This window comes from Coffea arabica, chromosome 8c (assembly GCF_036785885.1).
Source record: "Coffea arabica cultivar ET-39 chromosome 8c, Coffea Arabica ET-39 HiFi, whole genome shotgun sequence".
Classification (NCBI taxonomy): Eukaryota; Viridiplantae; Streptophyta; class Magnoliopsida; order Gentianales; family Rubiaceae; genus Coffea; species Coffea arabica.
Genome location: NC_092325.1, coordinates 37,851,987 through 37,868,379, shown reverse-complemented (window position 1 = coordinate 37,868,379; position 16,393 = coordinate 37,851,987). Strand labels below are relative to the sequence as shown.

The following is a 16,393-nucleotide window of genomic DNA, read 5'->3' as shown; positions in this document are numbered from 1 at the left end:
CTAGAAATGTGCATGGTTCTTCCAAAAAATATTTTTAATGCAAAATTTGACCTGAAATACTTATTTTGCCCCTCATACCTTAATAAAACAATCATGATTCTTCTTTAAATTTGCTCCAAACTTGTAGAAATCGGCATTTTTTGCTTATATTATTAGTGAATGAAACTAATGAATAAAAAACCGTTTGTTTTAGGCTATTTTTTGCTTATTAGGGCATTTCTGTCATTTCACTTAAAACCGTTTGTTTTAATGATTTTCATCAATGTTGAAATTACTTCAAACCATGATGTATCAACACGTATGATTTGAAATCATAGGGGATTTTGCTGTAAGATAGTTATACCATAGGGTTTTTTTTGTTGTTTACCCTATTTTTTTTGAAGACATGTTTCCTAGAAAAATTTAAATACTTCTTTCGTCATACTTTAATAGTTTTAATTTTTTTTTCATTCAGTTTAGACAAAATTAGTTACCATTTTGTTGAAAAAGTAAATCTAGTCTAATGTTTTTCTAAAGTACCTTTATATTAATATTTGGAGTATCACTAATTACTATACTTTTACATTAATTATAATAATAATGATATATTGCACCATTCAAGAATATATGAAAACAATTATTAGTGAAAAATTGACTTTATTACATAAGACAAATTATATTCATTGATAATGAAGTATATTAAATAACGAAATTTTAGAGAAGTTAAAAGTTAAATATATTCTTCAATTGAAAGGTGGATTATAATTTGAGACGGATGAAAAAGAAAAACAAGATGATCAAAATAGAATGGAGGGAGTATGATTTTCCTTTACCTTTCTTTTTATTTCACCTACGTATTTAGAAACAAATGTGCTATACAAAATATTTTATGGTCAAAAAATCCCAAAAAACATCCATCATATTGTTCAAAAAAAAAAGAAACCAGAATCCAACTTGGAGAACATATCAAGTCCCACAATTTTCATGGCGGCCCCAATTCCTCCTCCGCATCTATGGCTCCAGTTTGGTGAACTGGTGATTTGCCAATTGCCACCGTGATTTGACTGGTGTTTTATTAGTTCCTTTTGGCTGTTTAAAATTTATGTAAGTACACTTCCATCTTCAAAATCTATATTCATCCTATAATGATAGAGCACGAAAACCTTATGGATGGATGGAGACTTTACGATCCTGTGGTTGTATACTATGGTTGTAAATATAGGATTTGGATCCTAAAGGGAGAATGTAAGATGAGTACTCATAGTTGTGGGTTTTTTTTTTAACCAATTTCATCCCCAACTATCAGATACAAGAATCAAACTTTGAATCATTCAATTTTTGATTAATTCATTTATGTTTTTCTTTATGTTTTCACTAATTCTCTGACTCACTAATCCCATTTCTTAATTGTTTTGACTCTGTTATTGTCGGCTAGTGCCAAAAGCTAGTGAAATTTACAAATTTGACTTTGTGGATGTGACAGATTCTTGAGAGTTTGTTGGCTATTGGCTATTGCCCAGTTTCTTCTTCTTCTTCTTCTTGTTCTTTTTTTTTTTTTTTTTTGGGACATCATATAACCTTTTTACTCCAATTATGCTTCATTTATTAGTACATTATTATCTTTTTTAGTGTATATTTCACATCATTTTCACAAACAATTCTTAACTATAGGGTTTGTTTGGATTGCTTCATATTTCTCCAATTTTATTTGCTTACATCATCTTTACAATTTCCAATACACCTTTTTATCTTCCCAATATCTTTTCATCTCACATACATCACATCATAAAAAGTGCTACAGTAAAAATATCCCAAATAATCCCAAATAACTTACAATCCAAACAGTATATTTAAAAACCAAATACTTACAATCTTGCACCTTGTACGTATTTACATATTACACTGAGCAGTGAGCAGTAAAGAAGAGAAGCTCATTCCATCTGGGCAGAGTTTTATAATAATCGAAAAGCTTTTGGTAATTGCCGAAGAGAGAGGAGATGAAACAAGACCAGTAGCCTTCCTTTTCTCCTCTGGAGCGCCGCAATAGTAGAGGGCGGTAGGAATTAGATAGCAGACAATGGAGAAGAAGGTAGTTACTACTTTTTTACTTTTCCTTTTCGTCTTTTAGTAGTTTTCTCCTCTCGTATGTCAGGAAAAGGTTGAAACCAAGGAATCATTGGCAGTAGCTTCGTTTTTTTCTTCATTATTCGAACGTATAGAATTCTCCCGATCAAGGACAATGGCTGCCACTGTTTCGTCAACTTTGTGCGGAGACCACCCTGCTTGACTTGAGAAGACGACCCTGAGGAGACGATCATGTTTGCCCTTTATACAAATCAATAAATTTTCGTGAATAAGCAATCCCATTCTGGTATATTAAATTAAGCAAACTTTTCGAGAACAGGGTGAATTAAGTAATCCATTTGCACACCTAGAATTCCTGCTCCAGTATTTAGAATCAGATTTTGATTACTTTAATTGGCAATTAAGATTATTTTTATTATTGCATAGGCATCAACAACTTGTCAGCTACTCCGTCTTCACTTGCTCCGTCGTGGCTGGTGGCTCCGATGGTCAATATCAGAGACGTTATGGCTTGACATCGGTGGGCAAGTACTTGATTAAACACCAGTATGGTGCACCACAGAGACTTCTTTTGGAGTGCCTCCTAGATAAAGAGATAGCCTGCAGTTTAAGGAAAAATTTCGTGAAAACATGTTTCTTTAATAAATTGAGAAAACTTGCAGGTTCTGTACCTTCCCACGAAAGAGAAATTGGGGAACGTGGCTGATATTTCACCTTGAAATTCATAAAAACTGGTCGTTTATCACATTTATATGTCATTTTTTCACAACGGCTTAAGAAGGGTGAATTAAGCAAACTTTTCGAGAACAGGGTGAATTAAGTAATCCATTTGCACACCTAGAATTCCTGCTCCAGTATTTAGAATCAGATTTTGATTACTTTAATTGGCAATTAAGATTATTTTTATTATTGCATAGGCATCAACAACTTGTCAGCTACTCCGTCTTCACTTGCTCCGTCGTGGCTGGTGGCTCCGATGGTCAATATCAGAGACGTTATGGCTTGACATCGGTGGGCAAGTACTTGATTAAACACCAGTATGGTGCACCACAGAGACTTCTTTTGGAGTGCCTCCTAGATAAAGAGATAGCCTGCAGTTTAAGGAAAAATTTCGTGAAAACATGTTTCTTTAATAAATTGAGAAAACTTGCAGGTTCTGTACCTTCCCACGAAAGAGAAATTGGGGAACGTGGCTGATATTTCACCTTGAAATTCATAAAAACTGGTCGTTTATCACATTTATATGTCATTTTTTCACAACGGCTTAAGAAGGTTTTGATCTAACAGTTAAGGTTGAGAGTTCGAGAATTAGACGTCCCAATTAGATGTTAAGCTAGTGACATTTTTATGAAGAACTTTTAATGTGATCCAATTTTTATTTGTCAATCCTTTTTTTTTCTTTTTTTTTTGGTATTAAAAGCAATACTAACTCCAAAAAAAAAAAAAAACAAAGATTCAAAACTGCTATTGTAAAGCATTATGATAGTTTCACGAATCTGAAAAGCCACCAACTCTAAAAGCATTATGACGACGCACTCTTCTCTAATTTAGAAAGAATAAATTTGGTATTGAAAAAAAATATTTTGTCATAGTAGTAAAACTATTATCATAATTGCTTATTAAACAATAAATTTGATATTGAAAACTCGACAATATATATATATATATTTTAAATATATGTGGGCTAAACATATTGTTATTGCTTTAGAGAGCAATCGAACTTTATAAGGCGAGTGTATTTTGGAACATTCATTTTAATTTTTGACCAAGTCTAAAGTTTGGTTCCTAAAAGTGTCAAATTAAGAAAAAATATGTATAATTTTTAAAATCTTAACAAAAGCTCAGTAAAATTGCCAGATACCTTAGAGGATGTTTATGAAATTATCCCCATATTCTTTATGTGCTCAGTATTTGTATGAAAAACAACAGAAAAAAAAAATTAAAGACGATTTGATAACTATATATTTAAATGTAGGGAAGGGGAGACGTTCAGAGTGGTCCACATTGTGTGGTTGTTGGTTGGATATTTCATTTGTATGGATATTTTGTCCCATACACTTCTCATTGCTCTACCTAAAATATATACATCTTGTAAGGTGAAAGAAAAAACATCGAACTACGATGTGGAATTTTAAGAGATGGGCTTCTCCTATTGAGGGCCGATACTATCATTGCTACAACTGCGCGTGGTAGAGTATGTGCTTTAATCCTCCTTTCTCTTTTTTACTTCTTAAATTTCATCCCTTTTATTTTTAAATTTTTTAAAAGAAATTTCAAGGAAATTAGAATACTATTTTGTTTTTTTTTTTCCTTTTGTTTTACCTCCCCTGGTTCGTCCTCTCTTACATATCCTGCTTTGGCTCTCCTTCACCTACTATGTGATCAGCAAAATAAAATGTCGATGATGGGCACATTTTATGAACAAAAGGAAAAAAAAGAAAAGAAGAAGCTAAATTCATATTCTCTCAATTTAAATCTACACTTTGCTTGAATTTTAGTGCTAATAAAAGAAGTTATTATTGTATTAAAGTTGTGATCGAAGACTAGAAGTGACAAAATGGATAAATGGTTATAGTTAAATGTATTGTGGATAAAATTGATCCCATCCGATTAGAACCATTTAATAAATGGATCTAATTAGATGCCATTTAAATGGATACTACAAAACCATGATTCATCCATTTAACCATTTACTCGCCCAAGTCCTAAATTTAGGATCCAAATCTGCATAGCAATTTATATTCCAAAAATTTATGTATCTTCGTTGGTAATCCCAATCTCAAAAAATTTGATGAAAAAGATGAAATAATGATGCTACAAACTTATGATTTATGTAAATACTTATAAATTCAATGCAATGTCGCCTAAACAAAGTATGAAATGAAAATGAATAGAGTGTATGCTTTTTTTCCTCTTCAACTATGGAAAATTCTCTAATTTATGTGTTGAGAACAGAGACATGTAATACCATGCTATTTTGCTGGGCCATCTACAATTTCTCTCTCAACAAACAAATTAGCTGCCACTTTTTTTAAAAAATAAAAATAAAATGACTTTGACATTAGTTGATGATTTTTCTATGCTTCCTTAATGAAAAATGTCCCGAGGTCCCACTTTTGTAAGAGGAAAAGAGTAAAAAAGAGACGGTTTCAGCTTATGACTGAGTTAATACAGTTGTGTCTTTTTTATCGTTTTGTTCTACTAATTGGATATACATGAATTATATGGATAATCCATCCATATAATGATCGTTTATATGGATGGATAAGTGGATATCTCGACTTTGCCCCTTTTTATTATTAGAAAGTTGTGCTTCATTGTACAACCAACATTAATACATTGCTTCTATAAGTGTCCATACCATGTGTCCAAGGAATTTATGATTCGGATTCATTGTTGGATTTGCCCAATAATTATCAACTGAGCAATTGTCAGTATATTTAAATTATACCTAATTTACTATATCAAGACAATATTCACATTTATTGTACCCTTTGCATTTCGATACTTTCTGAATTAACTTAATTATAAGATTAAGAGTAAATCTTATGTACACTTACGGTTAAATTTATGACATATATGTAAAAGTTAGATTTCAAATTCAAATTCTGTACAATTATCATTTATCCAAAATTGACAGTACGTGTACACACTGTTATTGTAGAAAAGATTAATTCTAAGGTTAATACTTCAAAAATCTTAATATGTGTTCATTTAGCACTCGTTAATCAAATCTTTCATAGTTTGACAAATAAATGGTACAAGAAGATTACATATATCTAAAAAAGGAAAGAATATATTACAATTGGGATGGGGGCAGGAACAGTTGACCTGAACAGTGCATCATTTTTTAAAGATTTTATAATGCTATGTAAACTTCTTGTATATTCTTACAACAGAAAAATGATTTTTTGTTATTATTCATGTTGGTTTCATATGTAATAATTGTGCCTCTGTTATAAAGTTTTACAAGTAGTTTATGTAGAGTTACACTTTATTTAAAAAATATTATATTATTCCGAGCTGTTGTTATTCACAACCGTGTGCGCCCTGCGTCCATTACAATTATTGATGTACTAAGAAGTTATATTTGACGTGAAGAATTGGTTGGGAAACATATCCTATCAATTAGTAAAATTTAAAACAGCTGCTCATTAAATCAGACAATTTCAGTGCTGCCATTGCCATACCTAAATTTCATCACTAAAAAATTCAAGATCGTTGATGGAGTCTTGCCGGGTAGAAAGCCAACATACCATAAGTGGACAAGAAGAAGAAGAAGAAGAAGAGCAATGGTTCTCCTACGCCATGCAGCTGATGACAATGATGACAGTGCCGATGGTGCTGAACGCCGCCGTAAAGCTGGATGTGCTGGAAATCATTGCAAAAGCTGGACCTGGTGGAAAACTTTCACCCTCCGAGATTGTATCCCAAATGCCCACAAAAAACCCTGATGCACCTGTTTTTCTGGACCGGATGCTTCGCCTCCTAGCCGGCTACTCGGTCTTGACTTGCTCGGTCGTTGATGGTGGTGCCGGTGCTCATCATGAAAGACGATATGGGTTGGCACCAGTTGCCAAATACTTTATCAAACACCAATATGGGGCAACCCTGAGGCAGCTTTCGGTTTACCTTCAAAATAAACTGCTGATGGACTCCTGGTACATTTGCAAATTTTGTTTCTGATCAGTCAAATCCAATTTGTTAAATTATAGACCATGCCTCAGGAAAACTTGAGTAGTAAACACCAAAAAGAGGAAATGTATATTACCAAATTTGGATCTCAATGTTTCCTATTTCTACCAAAAAAGAAAATGTATACTATAAATTTTTTTTTTTTGTATAATTGCTAATAGTGACAACAATAATGTTGACTCTATTATTTTAAAATCCATCGTAAAGTCGTTATTTACCTATGTCTCACTTCATATTAATGTTACTTGAAACTCTAGTTTGCAAATACTGAAAAATGATTGATTTTTTTCTTTTGGTTAAAAAAGGGGAAGTAATTTGTGCAGACAATTCTAGATTTTAAGTTTTATTGTTTTAACTAATGTTGACATGATTCTCACCATCACTACTTGGCAAGATTTTCTTATTTTTCCCTTTTTGTTCAAAATTGGACACAGAAAGGTTCATATTTAGCCCTTTTCAAAGTTTTGGGACGACTTTCCTCAAAATTATAAATATCAAATATTTGTTTTTATTCAAACCTTAGGTACATCTTAGATCATAAAGATATTAAAAGGTCTAAACAAAAATTAGGTTTCTAATGAAAGGTTTTTTGTCTCAATACAACGCCATCACTCTATTAATTAAGATGCTGTCGGAGTAAAGGATCGTCAACAAGGGCGTTCTAGTGCATTGTAGATTCTTATCCAAGACTTCATCACTCTATTAATTAAGGATGATCAAATGCTTCTTATATAGCAGTTAAAGGCCTTATTTTCTTCATTTTAAATTTGATATATCGAGGAACATCAACAATTTACTGATTAAGAAGACAAAATTACGTCTATGAGGCCAACTATAAAATGAGGAGCTATGAGTAAAATGCAACTTCTTCCTTCATATATATATTTTTGCAACAAGGAATAAACAATTATATACACTTCAAATTTTGCAATTACTTTAAGGCTATATTTTAACTTGCCACTAGTATAGTATTCTAAACTATTCAACTAATGGCACTCCCCCATTTGATTCTGAGATACAACTTGGATCAATTTCAGGTATCAATTAGAAGCTTCAGTTCTGGAAGGAGGAAATGCATTCAAGAGGACTCATGGCTGTGCGCTATACGAGTATATGACAAAAGATCCCACGTACAACGAGGCTTTCGATAAGGCAATGAGCTGCCATACAAAGGTGGTCCTAGAAAAGGCCCTCGAGTGCTACAAGGGTTTTGAAAATCTCAAAACCTTAGTTGATGTGGGTGGTGCTCTTGGACAAGCCATCCATATGATAACATCTAAATACCCCGACATTAAGGGCATTAATTTTGACTTGCCACATGTTATTGAGCTTGCCCCATCCTACCCTGGTATGTATAATATCATTTATCCTTCATGTATTGATTTTCGGGGTGACCATAGAGATTCTGCATATGATTAATTGAATATTACTTAGGATACAAATCGAAATAAATGGCACTTACTAAGTAAAGTGCATTCTTTCTTTTACCAGTCAAGACCTCATTGAGTTTGTAATAACATTAAATTATTCTTGTTCGAAGAAGTCATGCTTGATTGAGTCTTTTGCTTTCACATTTCTGCATGAGTTTTAGATTCTGATCTACAAAATCCATGAAAGCCATACATACCTTTTGCAATTGAGTTAGAGACGTGTGAAATTGCAGGGATTGAGCATAAGGGTGGTGATATGTTTGAAAGTGTTCCAGAAGCGGACGCAATTTTTATGAAGGTAAGTTGAAATATCAAGAATTTATACAATGTGCATGAAATTAAAGGGTTATTTTTTTTTTCTTACAATTCTTTTTTCGTGCTTATGCAATTGTATTTTTCTTTTCTATTTTTTTCCCTTGGTGACACGATGATTTTCTGGGGTATCTAATCATTGCAGTGGATACTTCATAATTGGGATGATGAGCATTGCGTGAAGTTGCTGAGGAATTGCTACAAGGCTTTACCAAATGATGGAAAGGTAATTGTTGTCGATGCAATCGTTCCTGTGAATCCTGAAAATAGCGATGCAGCTGCCAAAAGCAATATGCAAATTGATCTTTTCATGATGGCTGTTTGTTCCCCCGGTGCAAAGGAGAGATCAGAGCTGGAATTTCGGGCCTTGGCTACTAAAGCAGGATTTAGAGGCATAAGAGTCGAATGTCGACTCTTTGACCTTTGGGTGTTGGAATTCTACAAGTAGATTGATGCATGAATGTCTGCTTTTAAGAACCTGTTCTTTGTTTCTGATTTGGAAGTCTGATAATATTTGCAGATGTAATGCAACACAATCGCAATTCACAAAAAAGCCAGTGTTCTGTCTAGACCTCAATCTTAGGGTGTGCGTCAGTTTTGATGGCACTGGAAAGTGGAAACTGTATGTTTGTGCAGTCCTATACATACGTAATTCTCTGATGAGTGATGTCTAGTCCTTCAAACAGAACTCTATTTACATGTATATCGAAAATTTCCGCCACTAAGCCTTTGCCCTGGTGGTCACCACCAACTTGGTGGTACGGGAGGCAAGGGTTGACCAAAAATTTTCCACAATATGTGGCGGCCTTAATTGGCTTTCTTCTGGAGCCTGTATTCACATCGAATCCCCCTCCCTGAAAATTTCCAGTCATAACTGTATATTTGCTTGTGTATGTCAAATTTAATGTACTTTTCTAGATTATTGGCTTAACGTGCACACAATTATGGTGACAAAAAGGTATTGCAATATTGGATTTGGAATTGTACCGTGTTTGTATTGTTTTACGAACATTTGATTAGTTCTTTCTTCATTTAGGATGCGTCTGATAAAATTGAAATTTGAAAACTGAAATATGATATATGAAATCCGAAGTCTGAATTCATTAAATTATTGAATAGTTAAGTACTAGATCTGATATATTTGAGATATTTGAGTGTATATCATATTAAATACTTATTTTCGGAAGTAACTGTTGCAGAAATTCAGTACCATATTTGTTCTATTTTTTACTACCAAACACACAATATGTTAAAATATGAACCCATTAAATTTTGCCTAAACGTTCCTTAGTATCTGGTTTCGTACGATTAAGCCGTCAAAAACATCTTTCATTTGTGTGCCTTTTTGTAATCCTAGTTTCGCACCATCTGTTATTGAATAGGAGGTTTGGTTTGAACTCCTTCTGAAGATATGCTAATGCAGCACTTGTCCGTTCTCGAATTTGTTGTCTTCTCTAACAGTGAAACATCGGTACTTAATTTCCGTTTTATTGCCCTGTTGAGACAGACACCAACAATTTGTCTGCTGCATCCAAATTCTTTAGAGCTGCCTCCTGCTAAATTGATTTAGGATGCAACTCATCCTTAATTCGTTAGGCACTATGTATCGATCCAACCCCATCTCATTGCACGTTTTCCATCATCTTCTCCTCAATTTCCAACAGCTTCTCATTTTGAGTGGATTGAATGGGGGCCTATTCAGTAATCTGCTTCCTTAACCCTGGCTTTTGATGTTTATCTTCTGGACCCAAAAGGATTTTTGGTGGAAAACCCGCTGTAAAAACATCTTCATTAACAGATGAGGACAACCTATGACTGAGAGGATTGACCTTCAAATTTTTTTCTCGTAAGCTGTCTCCTACTTATGTGTTCAAACTTCACTGCAATCTGCAAGAGCTTCTTTTGAATGTAGCTTGTAAGCTTGGAGATATTAACCACCGCTAAAACTTCTAATATTGCAGCAAAACACTTAAGAAGAGATTGGATTTGCCCATTCTTTCGGAGAAGTCTTCACTGGTCAGTTACACTGCTCACAATTGAAAATACGCACCAGGCTTATGTAGGAGAGATATATATATTCTAACACATCTAGCTGGAAATGCAATACTCCAAATTCGAGTAAGGACGAAGGTGGGTGCTTTAATCTGATGTAAAATACTTGCTTTCCCTTAAATGTAATTCACCCATATAATTTTATTGTCAATTGCCTTCCTTTCTGCCTCAAGCTGCATAAACACCATGCTCCTCATGTTACCAGTAGAAAGGGAGAAGGCTTCTTTTTTTTTTTTTTTTGTGTGGGCAATTCTTTTAGATCATGGCTTGTTTTCACTCAGATGAACCTATGATGTAACTGATGTTGCAAGTTTGGTAATTATTACAGGTTGTGAATCTTCTTCAGATGTCATCAGGGCTTTTCGTAAGATCATAAGAGAGGTATAGCAAGGTTAGTAATCTGCATCAACCCCTTTGTTTCTGCTCAAACTCACTCTTATAGTACTTGAAATAAATCCTCTTATGAAATAAACTCTTCTCTCTTTATCCTGAATAGTTGATTAATATGTCATTAATCAAGTTGCCTGCTCTTTAGATTTGATTATATGTGTCATTAATCAAATTGTCTGAGATCAGTACTACTTGTCCAATACCTAGATTTTATGCTATTGCGGAACAAAAGTTTCAAAAGAACTTTGCTTGGAAAGTTAACCACCAATCAACACGTAACAATAGTGTTGCTTAAACACAGACATAAGCAATTCTTGTGCTAGCAATTAGGCCAACAATTATTCTTTCAATTAATTGATTAATACCTTTCTTTTCTTCTTGAAGAATATGAAGAGTAGCATGGATCATGAATGTTATTCTGCAAATGTTCCTCTTAAACAGAAGAATGCTGCAGGTCGAATCTGATAAGTATGATTAATAAATCATTCTTTTGAAGCTGTATTTTGTTCCTCTACTAATGGCAGTTTCAGACAGCTTCAAATAGTCATAATGCTCTGCTTTCATGGAAAAAAAAGCAATGTACAAAAGCAATCTGCATACTCTACATTACAAAGTTTGTGCTTTGCTATGTCAACTAAATACTATTATTGTCTAACACTGCGTGCCAGCTCGGTTAACTCGTACATCTACTCAAGCGAGAAGTGAGATCAATGAACATGTCTTCTCTGCAGGGGATTGTCAAACCCCCCATTGGATGATCAAAACCAAACTCTTCCTCGGCTTGGCTTAGTAATTCTTGGAATGCGGACTCATTCAGGTAAGCAACGGGAATCACAAATCGTTTCTTTTCATTTTCTCCAACATAAACTGCTAAATAGCCTCTTGGAACATCTACAGAAGCTGAAATGGCAGCATTAGACGTCAATATGGAGCGCCTAAGAATTTGCTTAGCTTGAATAATACGAGGCAGACGAATAGCCATTGTTGTACAGGATGCTTCCTTGTATTAAATCAAACAAACAATGAATAGAAAGATTTAAAGGATAAAGAAGGCTTTCTATAATGTTTGTGAATGAAGAACTTGTGCTGTGCTAATCAAGTTATGAGCTTATATACGGAAGAATCATCATTTTGTTGATGTGGTAAAGAGGCTTTTCTTCGGACATTAAAGACAGGACATGAGTCATGCATTATCACATGGTTTTGCCTCCCAACTAATGATCAAGAATTTAGAACCAAGAAGTGTAGCAGGGCCTACAACTTTCTTGAACATCTAACAAGGAGGACCCCTTTTGAACTCAAAGTATCAAGACTGAGGTTCAATGATTGCACACCAGAAGTTATTAGGCCAATGAACCTTTTTGCCATCTAAATCTTACTGTCATCTCAAGGTAATCTACAAATCTGGTAAATGTTGAAGGATGAAAATTAGTACCAAATGGAATTCGGGCTTATTCATTTTTTGTCCTACTACAGTTCATATTAGTTTACTGTTGTTGCACAGGAAGCAATCGATCTACCTACTGAAAACTCTCCACTTGCTAAATCGATTCATTTCATACCAACGGGGAATTAGAAGTTGAAATCATATCAAACAAGTAGATAGGACGTTACTGAGTTTAAATTCATTTCAGCGAGGCAGCATTGTCGAAGAATAGAGACTCCCATGTAGCCTGCAGTACAGAAGCACTCAATTGTAACATCTCTGAAGCAAAAGCTGCTTGGAGTAGCTATGCTACATTACATCTAGAAAATTTGTGCTAACTGAAATTGAAAGAAAAGCAACTTCAACATTTTTGAATTTTTTCTGAATATAGGATGTGGCTGGGCTTGCTGTCACCTTATGGAAAGGAGGAATGTCAGTAATCCCCAGTTTCACGCTTCCACTTTGCTCATACTTGCTCACTCTCAGTTTTTGAAAATCATTTAAACTATTTTTTTTTTTTGGGTGTTCTCTTGAAATGTTAACTCATATACATGTTACCCACTTTTCTTTTGAGAGAGGAGATATTACCAATCTCCATCTGGTATGGACATGGCAAGGTTTTTAGTTTATTTTTTGAGAAAGACATGCTTGGTCAGTTCCATTTTGCTATTTAATCCACCCAATACATTAACAAGCAGAATATACATTGATACCCAGCTTTTTAATTGGTATATAAGCATTTTGCCTTAGTATGTAGAACCATCAACCAACATGATGTGCATCGCTCGTCTCCGCAGAACTGTGTGATGTTCATTGTGTTACTAGTTTATGTCAAGAATACATTGATACCCAACTTGTGTAAGCAATTGGCTAAATATGTAGAACCATCAACAAACATGATATGCCTTACTTGTATCTGCTCAACCAGGTGCATAAAACATGATGTTAAGAATGCACTATAACTTGACTTCTAGTTGAGCAATTTGGGAACATCAACCAACATTGAATGTGTTGCTTGTCGCTGCTGAAATATGTGATGCTCATTATCTTACTAGTATGCATCAATACTACTAGAATCACCAATGAACATAACATTAATTTCTTGTCTCTGTAGAACCATTTGTTGCTCAGAAACTTATTAGTTTACATCATAAGAACATCTTCATGTGTCGAACCTCTTTTTCTGTCAGCAGCCATGACCAACTATAAAGTTTGTGATCTTAGTGGATACTTGGTGACCGCAATCAAACAACAGAAAATCATATTATTTTTTTATGTGGACCTCAATGTCAAATGTATTTTTTTACCGCCCTCTCATGTCAAAAGATCTTTCACCACCTTCTCCTCTCTTCCTGTACTATATATATCTGCTGCCATTCAAACCAAATCCAACATAACAGAACCTCGTCCACGAAGTGCAAGAATCAATCACAGTGAGCTTTAACCAGGAATAATGGGTATTCACGTGCCACGAATTTTTCATGCTAAGCAGATTTTGAATCGAGTTCTTTCTAATTTAGGAGGTAAAGATGTACCAAAAGGCCACTTTGCTGTTTATGTAGGGGAAGCCCGTAGGAAGAGATATGTGATCCCATTATATTACCTTAACCATCCTTCATTTCGGTGCTTGCTACCCCAGGCTGAAAAAGAGTTTGGATTCAACCACCGTATGGCCTATGGGTGCTCTGACAATTCCATGCACGGAAGAAATTTTTATCAATCTCACCTGCAACTCTAGGTCCCCATAAGGAGGATAAACAAGCCGTGATTGCAAATTTGGAAGCTTATGTTTTAGCAGAATTGCTAGAATCTGGTAAATCCAATTTTGGAAAAGCAGAACTAGATTCCTTTTTTTTTTTTGGGGGCACCCTCGGTGCATACTGTAAATACAATTTGTCATGGAATAGATTGACATCTTCACTTGGCATTTTTCCTTTTCTTCTTTTGGTATTTAATAGCTATATGATAAAATGGCTTAAATCTGCAAAGCAGAAAATGTACGAATTCATACCATACGCTACTGTAATTGAGCAACCACTTGAAAGTTAATGGATAATGAAATTTCCAACATGTAATCCATGAAGTAACAGGTTTCTTGCCAGAGAAGCCATGTTTTATTGGCATGTACGTTTAACACGAAAATTTGTCAATTCCTCCACCGCGTACAAGGTCTATATTGCTTCAAAAGTTTGTAGTTTTATGACTTTCTCCAATTACTGATCATTAAATTATGCCTCTTCTCCTAGCCGACAATGTTGCTTTGTAACATGTAGTGCCAAGTGAGAGATCAGATTAGGAAGATCTAATCTGTTAGCAGAAAATGAAAACTGGGAAGTTGGAGAGAGAAAAAGAAACTTCACCACCTCGTAAAATTCTGGAAATGTTATCACTGGAGCTTGGAGAGAGAAAACTAAACTTTACCACCTCGTAAAATCCTGGAGATGTTATCACTGGAGCTTTTCCATTGTTCCTGTGCGATACCACGGTCTCATTTACACAGTGCTCTGTCTGAAATGAATTCAAATGCTGAAAGGCATTAGCTACTTCGGCATGCATGGCTTTGATGCGAGTCTATCATGTGATGATAAGGGATTTTGAATGTTCAAGTTTTTAGTATGTAGATTGGTTGCTTGACCTGCAACAACAGGTAAAACTTGAATAAATCAACCTTAGAAGGAACATGAATAAGCTCGTATTCCATTAGGTAGCTAGTAATTTTAACCCTTCATTGTTTCCAAAACTCGCAAGTTACTTGGAGATGAAAATAGGGATTTAACTGCCAAAAAAAGCTTTACAGCTACAATGTCTGCTATGCAATCATTGAATGCTCACTCCCCTGTCTTGATATTTTTTAATTTCTGAAGTGGTCCTCTCTGTTTCTTGTTGAAGGAAGTGGTAGGCCCTGATAAGCTTCAATGAGTACATGGTTCTGCATTCTTGATCAGCGTGAGTAGGAAGGCATAACCATGTGATACCTCATCAGCTATTATCTCTAATGTCCACGAAAATGTCTCTTTAGTCTTCACCACATACATATCATCAAGATAAAAAAAAAAAACTTGTGATTCTTCTATATATACCCTTCCAACTTGTCTGTTAAACATAAGCTATCAAAACACTGATCCAAAGCTTTTCTTTTTTCTCTTGCAAGTTTCCTACCTTTCTTTTTCTTCAACCAAGCTATACGAGAAAGCATCCCCAGCAAAGTGATGGCCATCCGTCTGCCTCGTATTATTCAAGCTAAGCAAAGCCTTAGACCATCTTCCAAGGATGTTTCGAAGGGCTATATTGCAGTTTACGTTGGAGAAAGCGAAAAGAAGCGCTTTGTGATTCCCATAGCTTACCTGAATCAGCCTACATTCCAAGAATTGTTGAGTCAAGCTGAGGAAGAATTTGGCTTTGATCATCCAATGGGGGGTTTGACAATCCCTTGCAGAGAAGACAAGTTCATTGATCTGACCTCTTGCTTGAGTAAAAACATGAGTTAGCAGCACTGGCATGTAAATTTAGAGAACAGTAGTAGTTTTTTATATATATGATATAGCAAGGCACAATTTTTGTGACGTAGAAAACAGATAAATTTTGTACAGTTTCCTTTCTTCCATCAAGGAAAGAAGAGGATTATGAATAGCGGCACATGCTTCGTTTGCATTCTCTCTCATTTTTTTAAGAATCCTTTGTGAGTATGCAATTTGACTGAGAAAGGAAGAAAGGAAATGCAGGCCATACTTCAAAACAGATGAAGATATAATTGATGAGGGAAATGAAGAACTAGAAATTTTTTCTCACTTGGACCATGAAGCTAATGATCTTCCCACAATCTTCCTGACTTCCCTCTGATGCATCATCCATCCATCACGAAATTGAAAGTTAAAATCTAGAAGACAAGTTGATAAACCTATTTGGCAAATCTGTAGTGCTTCTCCCCCCCTCTTCCTGTCTTCCTGTCTTTTTACAAGTCTCTTACCGAAAACCTTGATGACTGTTTGATGTTATTCCCTAAATAAAATATGTTGTGCCTGTA

At 34.8% G+C, this 16,393-nt stretch overlaps 3 protein-coding genes across 3 annotated transcripts; 2 read left to right on the top strand and 1 right to left on the bottom strand.

Moving 5' to 3' along the window:
* Positions 1 to 6,214: 6,214 nt before the first annotated feature.
* On the top strand, positions 6,215 to 9,325 carry LOC113706457 (caffeic acid 3-O-methyltransferase-like). The gene is made up of 4 exons (XM_027228359.2): positions 6,215 to 6,725; positions 7,797 to 8,107; positions 8,423 to 8,487; positions 8,647 to 9,325. Exons 1-4 carry the CDS (start codon positions 6,289 to 6,291, stop codon positions 8,947 to 8,949), a joined length of 1,116 nt encoding a protein of 371 aa, XP_027084160.1. The 5' UTR covers positions 6,215 to 6,288; the 3' UTR covers positions 8,950 to 9,325.
* Positions 9,326 to 11,488: 2,163 nt separating this feature from the next.
* Positions 11,489 to 11,996, bottom strand: LOC113705644 (auxin-responsive protein SAUR22-like). The gene has a single exon (XM_027227562.2). The coding sequence runs from the start codon at positions 11,923 to 11,925 to the stop codon at positions 11,617 to 11,619; it is 309 nt and encodes a 102-aa protein (XP_027083363.1). The 5' UTR covers positions 11,926 to 11,996; the 3' UTR covers positions 11,489 to 11,616.
* Positions 11,997 to 15,478: 3,482 nt separating this feature from the next.
* LOC113705646 (auxin-induced protein 15A-like) lies at positions 15,479 to 16,020 on the top strand. Its single transcript, XM_027227563.2, has one exon. It carries the CDS (start codon positions 15,579 to 15,581, stop codon positions 15,855 to 15,857), a length of 279 nt encoding a protein of 92 aa, XP_027083364.1. The 5' UTR covers positions 15,479 to 15,578; the 3' UTR covers positions 15,858 to 16,020.
* The last annotated feature ends 373 nt before the right edge of the window (positions 16,021 to 16,393 follow it).

What these genes read in the sequence shown, in the direction of transcription:
- LOC113706457 (XM_027228359.2), top strand. Translation starts at nt 6,289, where the DNA reads ATGGAGTCTTGCCGGGTAGAAAGCCAACATACCATAAGTGGACAAGAA. An exon ending in GCTTGCCCCATCCTACCCTG is followed by an intron (nt 8,108 to 8,422) that starts GTATGTATAATA and finishes GTGAAATTGCAG; the next exon opens with GGATTGAGCATAAGGGTGGT. An exon ending in CGGACGCAATTTTTATGAAG is followed by an intron (nt 8,488 to 8,646) that starts GTAAGTTGAAAT and finishes TAATCATTGCAG; the next exon opens with TGGATACTTCATAATTGGGA.
- LOC113705644 (XM_027227562.2), bottom strand. Translation starts at nt 11,925, where the DNA reads ATGGCTATTCGTCTGCCTCGTATTATTCAAGCTAAGCAAATTCTTAGG.
- LOC113705646 (XM_027227563.2), top strand. Translation starts at nt 15,579, where the DNA reads ATGGCCATCCGTCTGCCTCGTATTATTCAAGCTAAGCAAAGCCTTAGA.